Source organism: Neolamprologus multifasciatus, unplaced genomic scaffold (assembly GCF_963576455.1).
Source record: "Neolamprologus multifasciatus unplaced genomic scaffold, fNeoMul1.2 chr03_unloc_1, whole genome shotgun sequence".
Lineage (NCBI taxonomy): Eukaryota > Metazoa > Chordata > Actinopteri > Cichliformes > Cichlidae > Neolamprologus > Neolamprologus multifasciatus.
Window position 1 is genome coordinate 995,528 of NW_028181971.1, and position 17,357 is coordinate 1,012,884.

The window sequence follows — 17,357 nt, forward strand, 5'->3', positions numbered from 1 at the left end:
ACACGACTCTAACTTTAAAGCATGGATATCCTGTGGCCTTACAACATTCCTCTCTCTTACTCATAGAAATATTGTGCTCAGATTTGAGGCCTTACGGGACAATCACAACCTGAAAAAATACAACTTTCATAGATACTTACAGCTGAGATCATATATTGATCATGAATGCCAACTTCCATGATGCTAAGTCGCATTTTTTCCTCATCCTGAAAAATGCCACAACCATGACCCCTACTAAATCTATTTCTAAACTATACAAAGCTCTCTCTAGTGCCAGCAAGGATAACACTTTATACACTAAGGATAAATGGGAAAGGGAATCAGGGATTGCTATTTCTGTGGGGGAGTGGGAAAATGTTTGGTACTGCCAGTGGTCCACGTCCAGTTCTATGAGCTGGAAGGAACATGGCTGGAAGAATATTATTAGGTACTTCAAGACTCCATATCAGGAGAGATACAAAGGGGCTTATATGTAATGCTGGAGACAATGCGGCTCAACTGTTGCTAACCATTTTCATGTCTTTTGGGACTGTCCCAAGTTAAAAAACGTTCAGATAGGTGTTCAGGTCTCCTTAAGTGCAGTCTTTAACGTTCAAATACCTTTAGATTTTAAGGTTTTATACATGGGTTTGGTCCCCTTTCTGGAACGTAGGAGTGAGATTAAGTTGGCGCAATTACTCTTGGTGGCAAGTAAAAAAACAATTACTAGAAGATGTTTAAGCCCAGCCCAGCGTATCCTAGATGACTGGTTTGGGATCATTTTAAAGATATTTAGGATGGAAAAACTTACATATCTGTTAAGAAATCAAAAAGCCAAATTCTACCAAATTTGGAACAATTGGATCGAATTCATTACCCCCACGAGGGCTGACTTCACTTGATCTCACCATTACTTGGTTGTTGTTGTTTTTTTGTTTTTGTTTTTTTTTACTTCTATTACTATGGCTTGTTTATTTACTTATTTGTTCACAATGATTGCAGCATGCCACCCACCCCCCCAAGTTGTGCTTATAGTTCCATGTAATGGGTTTTATATATCTCCTTCGGGAGAGCATGCGAGCAACTCTCCTAGTAATAGCTAGTGGAGGTTAATATGCACCCGCTGATCACTTTGTTTATCATTTACACTCCTGGACTTAATCTAAAACCTGGGAGGACTTTGTTCCCATGTCATTCATATACTGCTATGCAGATGTTTTTTTCTTGTCCAATCCAAATAAAGATATAATTAAAAAAAACATTTTATTCAAGTTCATCCATATGATGTATCATAGTATGTTAAGGTTTCATCAAAAATAAAAAAGATGGCATGTAATATAATAACAAACTTTACATAAGTATTATAGATTTTCTTTTATTTTTCAGACTGGGTGGCTGTAACCTGTCAGAGAGAAGCTGTGAAGCCCTGTGCTCAGTCCTTAGTGCCCAGTCCTCCAGTCTGAGAAAGCTGGACCTGAGTAACTGTGACCTGCAGGATTCAGGAGTGAAGCTTCTGTCTGGTGGACTAAAGAGTTCACAATGTGCAGTGGAAACTCTCAGGTCAGGATTCAAACTTTAACACATATGATCATTTAAAATGTGAATTATATTATTGATTGACTTATCTATAGAGCTTTTAGCTGAACTTATCTTTATATTTGAGTGGATTATTAGACTCTGAATTACTGTGTAAAATTTGTCACAGTCATATGTTTGTTTATTTTTAAACAAAATTCATGTACTGGCCATTTTACATAAATTTGGCTAATCTTCCACAATATATACATTTGATTTCGTTAGGAACAAAATGTACAAATTACATATTTTGCTGGATATTGGGTATTAATGAAATTATTATGTCTTTAGTGACACCACATTTCCATGTGTAGGAGGTTACTGGTGGTATTGTTTCAGTGTTTGAGTTTTCCTTGCAAAGAAACATCTGGAATTTAACAATACATGTTTTAAAGCTGTTTTCTCCAAAGGGATTTGTATTAGTGATGGTAAATTTGATTCTTTTTACCGAATCGAGTTTAAATGAGTCACTCACCAAAATTAATCGGGTTTTTTAAGTCATTTGAGTCACTGAGTCAGTTGCCCAGAGAGTGCCAAAAATGTACTTTTTCACTCAAACCTAATTTGTTTTTATTTTCATGTAAATCCTACTGCTACGATGAGTGATTGAAAAATAAAAACAACTATTTTATAGAGCAAAAAAAAAAAGATTTCTAAATCGGACATTTATTTTGTTTATTTTATTAGTATTTCCTCAAATGTGTTAAATATATATTTTCTCATCTAAATCATTTAGTCAAATAGTGACTTTCAGATTATTTTACTTACATTACTGCAGCAGCAGATTGCGAGTCAGACACAATTTTTTTTTTTAATAGTGGTGGAACTGAGTTCATATATTTTTCCTTTAGTCTGCTTATTATCTTTGCACAAAAACGAAAGTGTAGACTGAATGTTATGTTGCATCAGTCAGACTATCAGGCTTCATCTCAGATGAAGGAGTGACTCTTCCATGGTAACAAACTGTGAGTTTCAGCAGCTGAGAGGCGGGAGGGAAGGGTGAGTGAGTGTTCTTGATGCATTCTCAATCTAGACTAGAAAGAGGGGCGCTGCTCTTGCAGCGACCAGCAGGGTGTCTCTCTCTGTCAGTGTTTTAACTTATTTTATTTCATTATTTTATTCGTTTATATATATTTTTTTTTTTTGTCTGAGGAAATCCTATAGCATTGGCTTGTGCTTTGTGGAACTTCTTTTAACGAAGATGTGTTTTTTATTTCGCATGGTTTTATTGGCAATCCTGACATTAATGAACTCACTGACGTTGTCTGCAGCTATATCTCCTTTTGCAGAGACATGATTATCCCTTCAAAGGTTGTGCATTTTTTCCCTAATAACAAACCATGGTCTTCAAAAGCTCTTATGAGGCTGATTCATGAAAGAAAAAAAGCTTTTATTGAAGGGAATATCTTGAAAGTCAGAGAAATTAGGAAGGAGATCAGATCAGAAATTAAAAAAGCCAAAATAAAATACAAGGATAAGGTAGAGGCGGAGATGGGTAGCAATAACTTAAGGGTTGCCTGGGCAGGCATGAAACACATGACTGGTCACTGTTACAGTGACTGTAATAAGATAAGTCTCCCTGGTTTTAGCTCAGACTCTCAGTTAGCCAATGAGCTGAATAGATTTTATTTGAGATTTAATGATAATAATAATTCAAGGAATACGCTTGATTTCTTAATAGAGAGCACCAGAGCCCCCCAGCTTTGTTCTTTGATGAAAGAAGGGTGGGAAATCTTTTTAAAATGAGTAAGACTAATAAAAGTCCAGGTCCTGATAATATTTGTGGCCAGGTGCTTAGAACATGTGCTGAGCAATTATGCAGTATTTTTTATTACATTTTACTTTTATCTCTTCAGCAACAGAAGGTTCCAGAGGAAAAAATCAATTATTTCTCCAGTTGCTAAGATCACAAAACCTACATCATTACATGATTTTAGTTCTGTCGCTCTAACATCCTTAGTGATGAAGTCCTTTGAAAAACTTGTGAGGAAGGAGATCCTGCAGCAAGTAGAGAAGTTTATAGACCCACTACAATTTGCATACAGGCCTCGTAGAGGTGTTGATGATGCAGTGGTCACTCTGTTGAACTTCCTTTATCGCCATCTTGATGGCGCCAAAGCTCATGCTCGGCTCTTATTTATTGATTTTTCTTCAGCTTTTAATACTATCCAGCCACATCTTTTAGTTGATAAGCTTCTTAACCAGTTTAAACTTGATCTTAATCTTGTTGGTTGGATTTTAGACTTTTTAACTGACAGATCTCAGTGTGTGAGAGTAAACGGTTGTTTTTCCAAACAGCTGAACTCTTCTGCTGGCTCACCACAAGGTTGTTGTCTCTCTCCTCTACTGTATATTTTGTACACTAATGACTGTTGCAGTACACAGGCCAACAGGCATTTCAGTAAATATGCAGATGACACAGTCATTGTAAGCCTCCTTCATGGTGAAGAGGATTCCCATGGGCCTGTTGTGGATGAGTTTGTTTCGTGGTGTGATCAGTCCTTCTTAATGATCAACACCTTGAAAACCAGGACATGGTTATTGACTTCAGGAAGTCATCCCCCCATCCTGCACTAACAGTGGTAAATGTGCTGCCATTGAACTGGTGGACAGTTATAAGTATTTGGGGGTTGTTCTTGATAAAACTCTGTCCTTTGAGTCACATCTTGCTGCTACAGTGAAAAAGTTTGTACAAAGACTTTTTAAGGAGGTTGAGAGGTTTCAATGTTTCATCTGAAATGATGACTTTTTTTTATAAAAGTTTTATTGAATCTGTTTTAACTTTCTGTATCATTGCTTGGTACGGTAATATGTCCCTGAATAATAAGACCAGACTTAACAACCTGGTTAAAGTGGCTGGTCAGATTTCAGGGAGGTCTCAGGTCCAGCTTGTGGACTTTTATAACAGGCAGGTGCTGAGGAAGGCGACCTCTGTCCTGTTGTGTTCAGATCATCCTCTCTTTAATGATTTTCAACTGCTTCCATCAGGTCATCGTTATAAAGTGCCTGCAGTGAAGACAAAGAGACATAGATTGTCTTTTGTACCTACTGCTATTATCATGGTTAATAACACTAAACCATAAGTGTTGTTGCCATTGCACATTGTACTTTTTTAATGAAAAATCTAGGTTGTTTTCTCAGGCTTATATTATATTATATTACTTTGGAGTGTATATGTGATGGGTTGGTTGTCTGTTTGTTTGTTTGTACGGAAATACTGCAAATCAATTTCCCGTTAGGGACAATATAGTTACCAATAACCAATAATCATCCAGGTAAGTAAATCTCCAAAAGTTGATTCTGTTCATCTGGACGTAGCATTTTGTGGGAGAAACGTTTCATCATCATCCAAGTGACTTCTTCAATCTCGGCTGACTGGAGGTTTCAATCTTATAAACAGTACATTTGCATAATGACTGAAACCAGCCCACTGAAGGAACAATGGGCTGGGAGGTCAGTTCCTTAATCATAATTATGCAAATTCTCATGACCATTGATCAACAACAACTGATCAAAGCCCACTGATCAATGGCCATGAGAACCATTCACAGAGAGTTGGGGAATGGCTGCAATCACAGCATTTTAATCATGATTTTAAAGGCTGTAGATTGGAGCCATTGCTCTAACAGTGTAAAAATGTAACAGGGCTTGGTGCTGATGCTAACAGTGCTAGCTGCTTCAGCCTTTATTTACACATTATAAGCACATTTAGCTTATTTTAAACAGTATATAAAACAGCTAGTACTGCTGGGACTTTATATTTTCTCAAGCTAACATGAGCCAATCAGTGAGACGTCTAGCCATGACAGTTGTATGTTGCTGTGAGAAGAGTCGGGCTACATACAGTGATGCTAGTGTTAGCCATGTTAGCATTTAGCTTCTGTGTTTTTATAGTTTACACTTCTTGTTTATTGTTAGCTGCTCTGTTTAGTTGCTTTAGGGTTTTTTAGTTTACTTTTCCTGCATTATTTTGGTAGTTATCGTGCTTGGTGTCATAAGTTCAGTTTGACTTCCTCCCCTGATTGTCTACATTAGTTTCAGCTGTCGAAGGTTTTATTAAGTGTTTTCTATTTCTTCCATTTGAACAATAGTGGTGCACTCTATGCTTGTAGCTGCTGTGTGCTAAGATCTTCTGTCAAACAAGATGGCGCCTGTGTTTGGCTTTTCCGCCGCTGCAGCTCGCTGGAGGCAACAATGTAGTTTTTCACTGTCGTCAATCATTTTTTGTAAAGTCATTTTTGCTCTTTTGAGTTCGGACTTTCGGCTGCTTTAAATTATGATTGGGAGATACTGTTAACCCTTTAAGGCCGGTCAGAGCGGGAACGCTCAGTTTTGCATAACTATTTTTAAATGCCTGTAGATCTGCAACCACATAAGCTAGAGAAAGCATGTGAAACCGGAGTTGTACTTACATCTTATGCATCCAGCTTATCCTAGGTCACCGTTTCCTTCCACACATAGCTTTGCAAAAGTTGCATGAAAACCACTTGCAGCAACAAAAAAGTAATATTCCAGAAACACACTTTGCCAATCCGATCAGCTGTTCATAGCACTTCCTACGTTGGAATAGAGGTCAGCCCGAACTATCGTATGTCCGCCATTACCTGCCCGAAACCTGAAGTGACGTCATTTTTGCAGAAATTCTAGTTGTTTGGTTTTTTTTACCTTCAAGGCCTTATAAGCCTACACTGGTGTTTTCAAAAGTCATGTTTGAGTTTATGCTTTTCTGTATAGTTTCTGGATGCTTAGAACTCAAATTACACAGTTGGAAATAGTTTATTTTGATGCACTGCAGTTTTTCTTGCAAATTCGCATTATAATATTTATTTTAGTTTTTCATGCGGTATATAAAATTTGGCGTATCTCAAAAATAAAACTATGGATGCACTCAAATTACATTTCCTGTGGTTGGAAACTATTTTGTGCAACTTTTTTAGTTCTTCAGTTTTGAGGGATAAACCTCTTAAATTTCTCTAACTACAAATATATGTAAAAATACAAAACAATTTTCATTTTTTTCTAGTTTATTGCACTTTTTGCTATATATGTAGTTACTATGGACTGAATGCATACATATTATTAAAATTTGTGCTATAACGGTTGTATTGATGTATAGCAACTTGAACTGCTCCCCAAAATGGCTCTACAGCAGTGGTTCCCAAACTTTTTTTTTGCTGGTCCCCCCTTTGTTTTACACGAAAAACGTTCGCGCCCCCCCCCACGTGTGAACAGCATGCACACGCACTAACACATCCTCCAACCACACACTCCCATATTTTGCTCCATTGCAGTTTATTTCACACCTCAAACATTTAGTAAACAATTACGCAAATACAAGTAACCTGCAATAAATTACAGGTAGTAAAAAAATAAACTACTAACTCTTTTACGCTACGTCCACACCTACACGGGTATTTTTGAAAACGCAGCTGTTTCATCCAAACAGCGTTTCAAATCACCAAAAACTGAGATTTTTTAAAACTCCTTTTTTGCAGACGAGGAATACAGAGTTCATCTGGCAACGTCAAAGGTTGCGCCTGTTTTCACGTCACGCTGTGCGCCACGTTATTGTTTACATGAGATGAAGTGCAGAATGGCAGATAGAGACAAAATACTGTTAATCTGAGTATCTGCAGGTTTTACACGCAGTTACTGTCCCTCCATTTACAAAGGCGTCACGGGTAGTTGTTGTTTCTTCTTCTGTAATAATAATCAACATTGCTATCAATACATTTTCAAAAAATGCCTCTCTGTGGAAATTGGTTCAAAAACATAAACAGCTGTGGGATCCTGTTTGTCTGTGATTTGAACCGGGGAACAAATCGTGGCAGGATCAGCCTGATGTTATTTGTATCCCACTGTAACTTTACTGTATAAAGAGCAAACATCTCCAACATGTCAGGAGTAGTTAGTCATTACAACAAGTGTTTGTGAACTAAAAATCAAGAATGTGGGATCCTGTTTGTCTGTGAAGAGCCCAGCGCTGCTCCCGACGCAGGGGAAACCAATCCTGCAGGGAGACCTACCTCAGCACTTGTGCAGGTGAAACCAAAGGGAAGATTTGCTTCACCATATTTTCTAGTCTTTGGTTTAGAATGAAGTTGGTTTGGAAACATATTCAGCGATGCTTCATCTCCTTCTTTGCGTTTCTGTGAGCTTATCTAAAGATAAGCTCTGGCGGACTTGGTTCTATGGTAGGTCTTAAAGGGTTTAACATCAAAGATTCAGTGGAGAGCTACTGTAACAGCTGAACAGAAAAACTCTTCCTCCCCTGGTGTGCTACTCTTCACAACCCGCAGGACTTCCACCCTCAAGAGATGGAAAAGGGGAACGAGGGCCGACGTCCTGGTGAAACTGAGAAGGTACCAGAGGCTAGCATCTTGGCTGTGGGGAGAATCCTGGTGCCTGCGGCCACTTCCTCTCCTGACATTTAGTTAATATGTTACGCCGGTCCTGGGCTCTGTGGCTCAAAAGCAGTTTCTCACGGTGTGTCCGTCAAACGTTCACTGTTTTTATTGATAACAGCTATGTCTGCTCATCGATCATTGCTTCTCCCAGCTCTGGAGTTGCCGCCCTGCCCAGCAGGTCCACAGGGGTGCATTAGTTTTTATTTCAAGTGCCGCTGCAGTCAGCTGTTGATTTTGCAGATCGACCGTCATCAACTCGGTTGGCCCTGCTTAACGTTCGCTCCATAACGAACAAATCATTTATTCTAAGCGATCTCTTTATTAAAGAGTCTCTAGATTTGATGTGTCTGACTGAGACGTGGCAGCAAAATAAGGATTATGTCCAATGTTCCCTCTAATGTTTCATGTGTCTGAGCGAACACACAAACTCCCTGAGCGGTCCCTTGGATCACTGGATCACGTTGTCATTAAAATGGCTTCACTCCACATCAACCAAAACACCGGTGTCGGCACATAAGGACACTGTCATAGCCTGTCAACCACGTTGATTAGCTGCGTATATACGAATGTGAATCATTGGCTGGACTATGGGATAAGGCGACATCGTTCTAATCCCATACGGGAGCAGCCAGTCACTGACTAACACTGCAAAACAGAATTATTAACGTATTTATTTTAATTTCAATTCAGGTTAGATATCTTGTTGTGCGCAATGCAGATTTTCTGTGTGCAGAGAGCGTGTCAGCGGATTGCGCACACGCGCAGCTTAGAGGGAATATTGATTATGTCCACTTGAATGAAATCTGCCCGACTGGCTGCTCCGTCATCTGAACTCCACGTCTTTTAGGACGTGGTGGAGGACTCGCTGTTGTTTACCAGGACAGATTCACATGCAGTCTGATGACCTCGACTCCTTTTCTGCATTTGAGTCACAGATGATGGTCAGTTCTCTAAAAACCATTTATTAAGTGTGCCATTGAATAGTTACGGTAACCGCAAGGGTGTATGCTTGGTGGAAAACTCCATATCCCACAATTCAGAGCACGCCTCTACCGACTCAAACAATGGCGGCCACCACTTTGTTTAATATATTGCTTTTATTACTGTTTCTAGGTCACAAAATAAACTTTTAAGATATTTTCAGGCGAGAATGTAGGTGTGTAAACGTCAAATATCTGCTCGTTTTGTCAAAACATCCCATATTAGCAACTTACGATGTTGCTGCTAGCGCGGCTAAGTAGCTAGCGCGGCTAAGTAGCTAGCGCGGCTAAGTAGCTAGCGCGGCTAAGTAGCTAGCGCGGCTAAGTAGCTAGCGCGGCTAAGTAGCTAGCGCGGCTAGCGTCTCTTCGCTAAAAAGCACCCGGGCTTGGCTTACAGTGAGGCGGCTGACACTCGTTTCACCACCCGATCGCTCGCCAAGAGACTGTTTCTTAGCTGGACTTATTAATTCATTTATTAATTTTAGTAACGGTATAATCAGTGAAAGGTGGTTGTCCAGATGCTGGTCGATGTGGGAAAAATAACTGAGTTGTTTGCTGGTGGCTAACGCGGAGCTCCAACAAAGGGCAGCTAGCCCTGACAGAAAGGACATGCGGGAAAAGAGACATACGAGGCGGCGAGGCGGCCGCCGATCGACCGGTGGTGGCTGACGCGGAGCTCAATCGTGGATAAGGGAAACCGAAGGCAGGAGCGTGAGGTGAACTGAATTTCAGGTAAGAAGTTATGAACTGCACTCTATTTGGGTCAGATATAAACCGAGTTTAGGTGTAGTTTATTTGTAGCACTACGGAGTTTCTATACAGCTGTGTGCGCGCTAAGTTACTGATGTTGAACTTTATGACAGCCTCTCCTGTCATTCTCTCGCTTGTTGAAACTTCAGTCATGAAACTGATCAATGATCGGCTTTTCTCTCTTGTTTGTTTATCGCGCTAAACAACAGCAGCACGTTTAAGGTTGATCAGCTGTTGTTAGAATTCCTTTGATTTTAATTTCTAGTATCAGCTGATGTTTGCTGGAGACACAGCTGAAAAAAAGGGCTGGTCCAAACCAGGAGATGTCCTTACTGAATCATCAGAGCTGAACTGGTGATGGAGAAACAGGTTTACCTTTTAGGTGACATGAATGAGTTGAAGTTATGAACTGTTTCTGAGAGACAAATAACACCAGGATCCTTTTCTAAGTAGCTGACAGCTGGTAACTGTGCAGGGGCGGATCTAGCAAAGCTTTTGCCAGGGGGCCAGGTAGGGCATTAACAGGGAAAGGGGGGCACAAAGAAATACTTTTCTTTCTTACTCTCATATAAAATATTTAGCTTTTATTAAATAGTTATCTGAATCTTACAACCAAAGTTTGTATAATAATACACAAGATTGGCTGTAGACCATTGTTAATCATTCAGAACACTGTGTAAAAATAACAAAAAGTGAATGCAAAAGTGCACAAATATTTATTTTAAGTGTTTGATGTGTGTGGCGGGGCGTGGTCTGCAGTGCCGCTGCAGGGGAGGTGGACCCACCTGAGCAGCATCTGCAATCACGCCTCTCAGGCGTAAAGTCTGTGCTCTCTCGGCTGTTTTTTTTGGTGTGTGTCGGGCTGTGAGATGAAAAGCTACAGCCGGCTGTGTGGGTACAGCAACCATGTGTGAAAAGTGGTCAATAAAGTAATGCTACAAAGCGTGTTCATGCAAACATTGTGGGGTCTGCCGTGGTACAATGGGACTTCTGCTCATGAACCTCTGTGCACAGCGTCTGCAGATCTGAATGATGAATGGCAAACGACACTGATTTGCAGCGGCATAGGCACACTTAAAATTTCTTCTGAAATTTTCACTTTCTAGTTTAACTTGTTATTTTACTTGGATCCTTCATCTCCTAAACTGATGACCCAAAGGCGGATTATAAACCAAGATGCTGCTGGAAGGTTCTCTGCCATGTTTGACCCTCACATGGCTCGTAGTGACCTCGACTCACGTATTTTATCTTTTAATGATCAATGTAAATTGTTGGAAAGCCCACTGATAACATGTTTACATGGCTAAAATGTTATGGCTCATTCATTGATAGTATTTTCACCGTAGAAATTGTTATGTCCTATATTATTGAACCCACCATGTCTATGCTGATGCTCTTTGAACGCACCACATAGGTACTCGAGGCCATGCAGTGGCTGCTAGTCTGTGTTCTCAGTATTTGTATGTGTCAGTTCCAGTTTTAGAGCTCTAAAGTGCAGCTATCATGTTAGGAATATGTTAGGAATAGACAGGAACACTGAGCACACTGAGGTCAAATCTTTATTTTACCACTCGCTGCATTCTTGATGTTCATGAATTCAGCAGGTTCATGATTGTCTGCAGCATTAATCTCATATTTCCATTAAAAGTGTTGAATTTGACTGTTTGATGTTCTTTATGATCTCTGGCACCAGTTCATCTGTAGGCTGAGCTCAGTCCATCCATTCAGTGAAATGATGTTTAAAGGTCTCCTTGTTCTGTGAGCGTGCACAGATCCTGAAGCAGAAAGCCTGGGTTACAGAGAAATGATCATCACTGTGATGATGCTCATCATCTCTGACTGGGATTTGAGGTTTTGTCAAAGCAGCAAAGAAAGCCTGGCTATGTTGGACTGGGTGTGGCAGCAGCTCCCAGTTTGAGTTCAGGAGACAGACACCCTCTCTACTTTACTCGAATGCTTTCCACTTCCTCCATTGTCTATCGTATTTACATCCCATCAGTCTAATATTGAATGTTATTTTTTCCATCTCTGAGGTCTACAATACTAATCCAATCTCGCTGAGTGGGAGGGTCTGGGTGTAACCACTTCTTTGTGATTGCTTTTTTGGTTGCGGCTAGAATTATTTTAACTAGATATAGTCCTCCTTTTGTATCTGTTCTTTTATGTTTCCTAGATACATCACTTGGCAGGTGTTTGGAAGTGCATAACCCAGAATATTATCCATGGTCATTTTAAGGTCTTCTTTTTAATTTTTATGCACTTCCAGAATACATGTGAATGATCTGCTTCTGTTTCTCCACACAGTCTCCAACATTTCTGTGGACTTGAGGTCTGTTTGCTTTTAATTTTGGGTGTAATGAAAAAAACGTGTCAAAGTTTTCCAGCAAAATTCCCTCCACAACGGCGAATTCGTTGTGCTGTGTTGTATTTCACACATACTGACCCATTCCTTCTGTTATAGTTATGGCCAGTTCAGCTTCCCATTTCTTTTTAAGGTAAAAGGTTGTGTCCTGTCTATCTTCTTCTAATGATCTATAGAAAGTGGAAATGGCTTTAAATTGTTTATGTTCATAGCAATTTTTTACTATTCCAACAATACCCAATGATTTTTCAAGCCAGTCAGACTTTATTTGCTTTACGCAATAATCCCTAACTTGCAGTTATCTAAAAAAATCTCTATTTTCCAATTTGTATTTATTTTTAATCGTTGGAAACTCATTAGTCTTCCATTTTTCATTAGAGTACAAACTGCTATAATCCCTTTTAACTCCCACCGTTTGAATGTTTGGTCCAATTGTCCCGGCTTAAATTTTTTATCATGTCTAAACCATCTCAGCAGAAATAATTGTTCTTTTAACTGATGTTGTTCTATTACTGTGTGCCATATGTCTAATGTAAATTTCACAATTTGATTCATTCTACTTTTGTAAGAGGTCATTAATTGTTTGTCAGAGATACACTTGAATTTTGTTTCCCTCAATTTCTTTCTCAATTTCCTTTCATTTCAATTTCAATTTCAACTTCCTTCCACCGTGCCTCATATTCTGGTCTACACCAACCAACAAGAGGTCTGAGTTGGGCTGCGTAAAAGTATTCCCTTAGGTTAGGCAAAGCCATCCCTCCCTTACACTTCGGGGAGTTGCAATGTTGTTAGCCTTGTTCTGGGCTTCTTCCCATCACATATAAACCTTGAGATCATCTTGTCCCATACTTTAAATTTTCTTTGAGGTATAGGAAGTGGGAGTGATTGAAACATGTATAGCAATCTTGGGAGAACGTTCATCTTTATTATTTGAATTCTAGAGTAAAAGTTTGTAGGTGTTGTTGACCACCGTTCTAGGTCTTTTTTATGTTACCCTGCACCTGATTGTAGTTTGTGTCCAACATAGCAGATAATGATTTTGTCAAGGTTACGCCCAAATATTTCATGGTATTCAAGTGCCAATTTAATTTATATTCATCTCTAATCTTTTGAGAAGGTGTATAACTGAATGATAAAATTTGTGTTTTGGGTACATTAATTTTGTAGCCCGACAAGTGTTCGAAGGTATGGAATAGTTGCATCAAAGTTGGAAAGCACTTGTCAGGATCTCGTAAGAAAGCAATGACATCGTCAGCAAATAATCCAATAAGATGTTTTTGTCCGGCAAGAGTTACCCCCTCCAGATTTGGATGCTGCCGCACTACTTGCGCTAGTGGCTCGGCATATAAAGCAAAAAGAATTGGTGACAAGACACAGCCCTGTCTTGTACCTCTATGTAGCCGAATTCTGTCCGTCAGGCTACCATTCACCTTGATTCTGGCTGTAGGTTGATTATAAATTGTCCTTATACATTGTATGTAACTGTCCTTAAACCCAAATTTTTTTCAATACTTCAAATAGGAAGAGCCAGCTAACACTATCAAATGCCTTTTCTTGATCTAAACTTATTAACACAGTACTGATATTGGTCTTTTCTGCATTGTCGATAATGTGAAGGACTCTCCTTATATTATCCTGTGCCTGACGTCCCTTAATGAATCCGGTTTGGTCCACTTCTATCAAATCTGGTACAAAGTTTTGAAGTCTTTTGCTAATAATCGAGGCATACAGTTTGTAATCGTTATTAAGAAGGGAAATGGGTCTATAGTTCTTGCAATACTCTTTGTTCTTACCTTCTTTAGGTAAAATTGTGATGGCAGAGACCCTCTCTACTTGAAGATCAGCTGCAAACTTTCCTTTTTGATAAATCTTATAGTTAGAGCTGGATCAGGTGACCCTGAACCATCCCTTAGTTATGCTGCCATAGAGATGGATAACAGACGGATTGTTGTTTTGTGTGTCTGCAGTCTGTCAGGCTGTCTGATCACAGAGGAAGGCTGTACTTCTCTGGCCTCCGCTCTGAGCTCCAACCCCTCCCATCTGAGAGAGCTGGACCTGAGCTACAATCATCCAGGCGGCTCAGGACTGAAGCTGCTGTCGGCTGGACTGAAGGATCCAGGCTGGAGACTGGACACTCTCAGGTATGGAGAGAATGTCTGATATAGGAGGAAGAGTGGAAACATTTCCTGTGTCCTTCACTCACTTCCTGTTTGTTTGCTGCAGATGAGACATGAACAATCACACATGCAGGAATATTTTCAGGGACAGACACACTAACTGGATAGTACATGGATATTTATGTAGGGGGTCTCCAAGGAGTCTGGTTGCAGGAACATTTAGGTCACAGGTGTACCTGAGATAGATGCCAGTGTACCTAATAAAGTGTCAGCCATGTGTATGTTTCCCATGCTGTATGTCCACAGTGATAGTGACAGAAGGATGAAACAAGGCTGTGAATCATTTCAGTCTGTGTGTGTGATAAAGAGGAAGACAGGAGCAGCTAACATTTGGAAATGGAAGCTTAAATAATGACAAACTCTACATTCACGGCTGAATTCACAATAAATTTGTTCTCAAGTGCACATTTAGCTAATGCTAATACTGTTTTCCCTTGCTTTCTACAACTTGAGCAGCTATTGCTAAGTAGGCCACTTTGCTCTGCTAAGGATTTGTGTGAACATGATGGAAACTCTGATAAGCTAATGCTGCTAAGATTATGCTGTTTATGGGCCCTGTTAGAATCAATATTTCATTCTCATTCTGTTGTTTGAGAACAATATTAATGTCTCACATCATTATAACACAAGAGAAAAGGGTATTAGCGTTAGCTACTAGTGCTTATTCACCTCAAATTAGCTTTAGCTGCTAATGGGAGCCTACTTAGCATAAACCCTTCACATTGTTATAATGCAAGGGAAAAGAGTCACTCATGGCAGCCTATTTAGCATTAACGTCACATCATTATAACACAAGAGAAAAGGGTATTAGCGTTAGCTACTAATGCTTATTCACCTCAAATTAGCTTTAGCTGCTAATGGGAGCCTACTTAGCATAAACCCTTCACATAGTTATAATGCAAGGGAAAAGAGTCACTCATGGCAGCCTACTTAGCATTAACTCCTCACTAATATAATGCTAATTTATAATTTATATTTATAATTTATATTAGTCATTAACTCCTCACTAATATAATGCTAATTTATAATTTATATTTATAATTTATATTAGTCATTAACTCCTCACTAATATAATGCTAATTTACATCAAATTAGCATTAGCTGCTCATATTGTTATATGAAAAGAGAAAACGGTATTAGCATTAGCTGCTAATAATTATTCACCCCTAATTAGAATAAGCCGCTAAAAGCTGCCTACTTAGCATTAACTCCTCACTTCGTTGTTACCCAACGGAAAAGAGTATTAGTATTAGCTACTATCATTTTTAATAAGTAAGAGAAAACATAGTTAGCATTAGCGGATAAATTAGTATTAGCTAATAACGGCAACCTACTTAGCATTAGCTGCTCATATTGTTAGAAATCAAGAGAATATGGTATAAGCATTAGTTGCCAATGCTTAGTCACCTAAAATTAGCATTAGCCCCTAATGGTAGCCTATTTAGCATAAACTTCTTAATGCTAAATGAAGTTAATTAATGCTAAATAGGCTTAAGTGAAATGAAAGTAATGTTAGCTATAGCTGCTGATATTGTTAAAAGGTAAGATAAAACATTGCTAGCAGCAGAGGATAATGCTGACACACATAATAATTAGCATTACCTAATAATGGCAGCCTTCTTAGCATTAGCTGGTCATATTGTTATAATGCAAGGGAAAAGAGTTGGCAAAAACATTGTTAGCATTAGTGGCTAAATTAGCATTAGCTAATGATGGCTACATATCTAGCATTAGCTACTGATATTGATATAAAGCAAGAAAATATGGTATTAGCATTAGCTTTTAATGCTTTTTCATCTAAAATTAGAATTAGCCACTAATGGCGTCCTATTTAGCATTAACTCTTCACATCGCAGAGGAAAAGTTAAAATTGAATAAAAAAAGTGTTCACGTGTTAGCTACTCGTATTGTTAAAAAGTAAGAAAAAACTTTGTTAGCATAAGCGGATAATGCTAATTCACCTCAAATTAGTATTAGCTAATAACCGCAACCTACTAAGTATTAGCTGGTCACATTGTTATGAAGCAAGAAAATATGGTATTAGCATTAGCTGCCAATTCCTTTTCATCTAAAATTAGCATTAGCCACTAATGGCAGTCTACTTAGTATTAACTTCTCACTAATATAATGCTAATTTACATCAAATTAGCATTAGCTGCTAGCATCAGCCTACCTAGCACTAGCTACAAACATTGTTAAAAGGGAAGAGAAAAGTGTTAGCATTACCCAGTAATGCTAAACTCACATCAAATTAGCATTAGCTTATAACAGCAGCTTTCTTAGCATTAGCTGCTCACATTGTTATAATGCAAGGGAAAAGAGTTAGCATTAACAGATGATGCTAATTCACGTCAAATTAGAAAATATGGTATTAGCATTAGCTGCCAATTCCTATTCACCTAAAATTAGCATTACCTGCTAATGGCAATCTACTTAGCATTAACTCCTCACTAATGTAATGCTAGTTCACATCAAATTAGCTTTAGCATTAGCTGATAGCATCAGCCTACCTAGCACTAGCTACTAACATTGTTAAAAGGGAAGAGAAAACTGGTGGTGAGCTGGTAATAATTATTCACCCCTAATTAGAATTAGCTGCTAATGGCAGCATACTTAGCATTAACTCCTCACATCGTTATAATGCAAATGATGTTAACATGATTTAAATTAGACTGCTGTTATTAGCTAATGCTATTTAGCAGTAGCTGCTCACATTGTTATAAAGCAAAGGAAAACGATATGAGCATTAGGTTCTAATGCGTATTTGCCTTAAATTAGACGTAGGTGCTAATGGCGGCCTACTTAGCATTAGCAGCTCAGATGTTGCAATGCTAGGGAAAAGAGTGTTAGCATTAGCCGTTCACATTGTTATAAAGTTAAGGAAAATTGTGTTAGCGTTAGCTACTCACATTGTTAAAAAGTAAGTGTTAGCATTAGTGCATAATGCTAATTCACATCAAATTAGCATTAGTTAATAACGGCATCCTATTTAGCATTAGCAGATAATGTCGACCTTGGCCCACTGGAAAAGTTAAGAACTAAAGATTTAGGAGTGTTTCTCGATAGCTCTTTCTCATTTGAGAAACAAATAAATTCTGTTATTAAAACCAGCTGTAAGGTTTATATT

General features: G+C 38.8%; 1 protein-coding gene across 7 annotated transcripts in view; it reads left to right on the forward strand.

Annotated features, from left to right (window-relative positions):
• Positions 1–17,357, forward strand: part of LOC146490521 (protein NLRC3-like) — a 170,905-nt gene that overhangs the window by 146,167 nt on the left and 7,381 nt on the right. For 5 of the 7 annotated variants that reach the window (XM_085153064.1, XM_085153059.1, XM_085153060.1 and 2 more), the window contains 2 exons: positions 1,366–1,539; positions 14,021–14,194. In XM_085153064.1, the coding sequence (XP_085009190.1) occupies positions 1,366–1,539; positions 14,021–14,194 (348 nt within the window). Of the gene's footprint in view, positions 1–1,365; positions 4,446–5,007; positions 7,190–14,020; positions 14,214–17,357 lie in introns of those variants that run through there. The other 2 variants (XR_014872701.1, XM_085153065.1) reach the window with 2 other exon arrangements.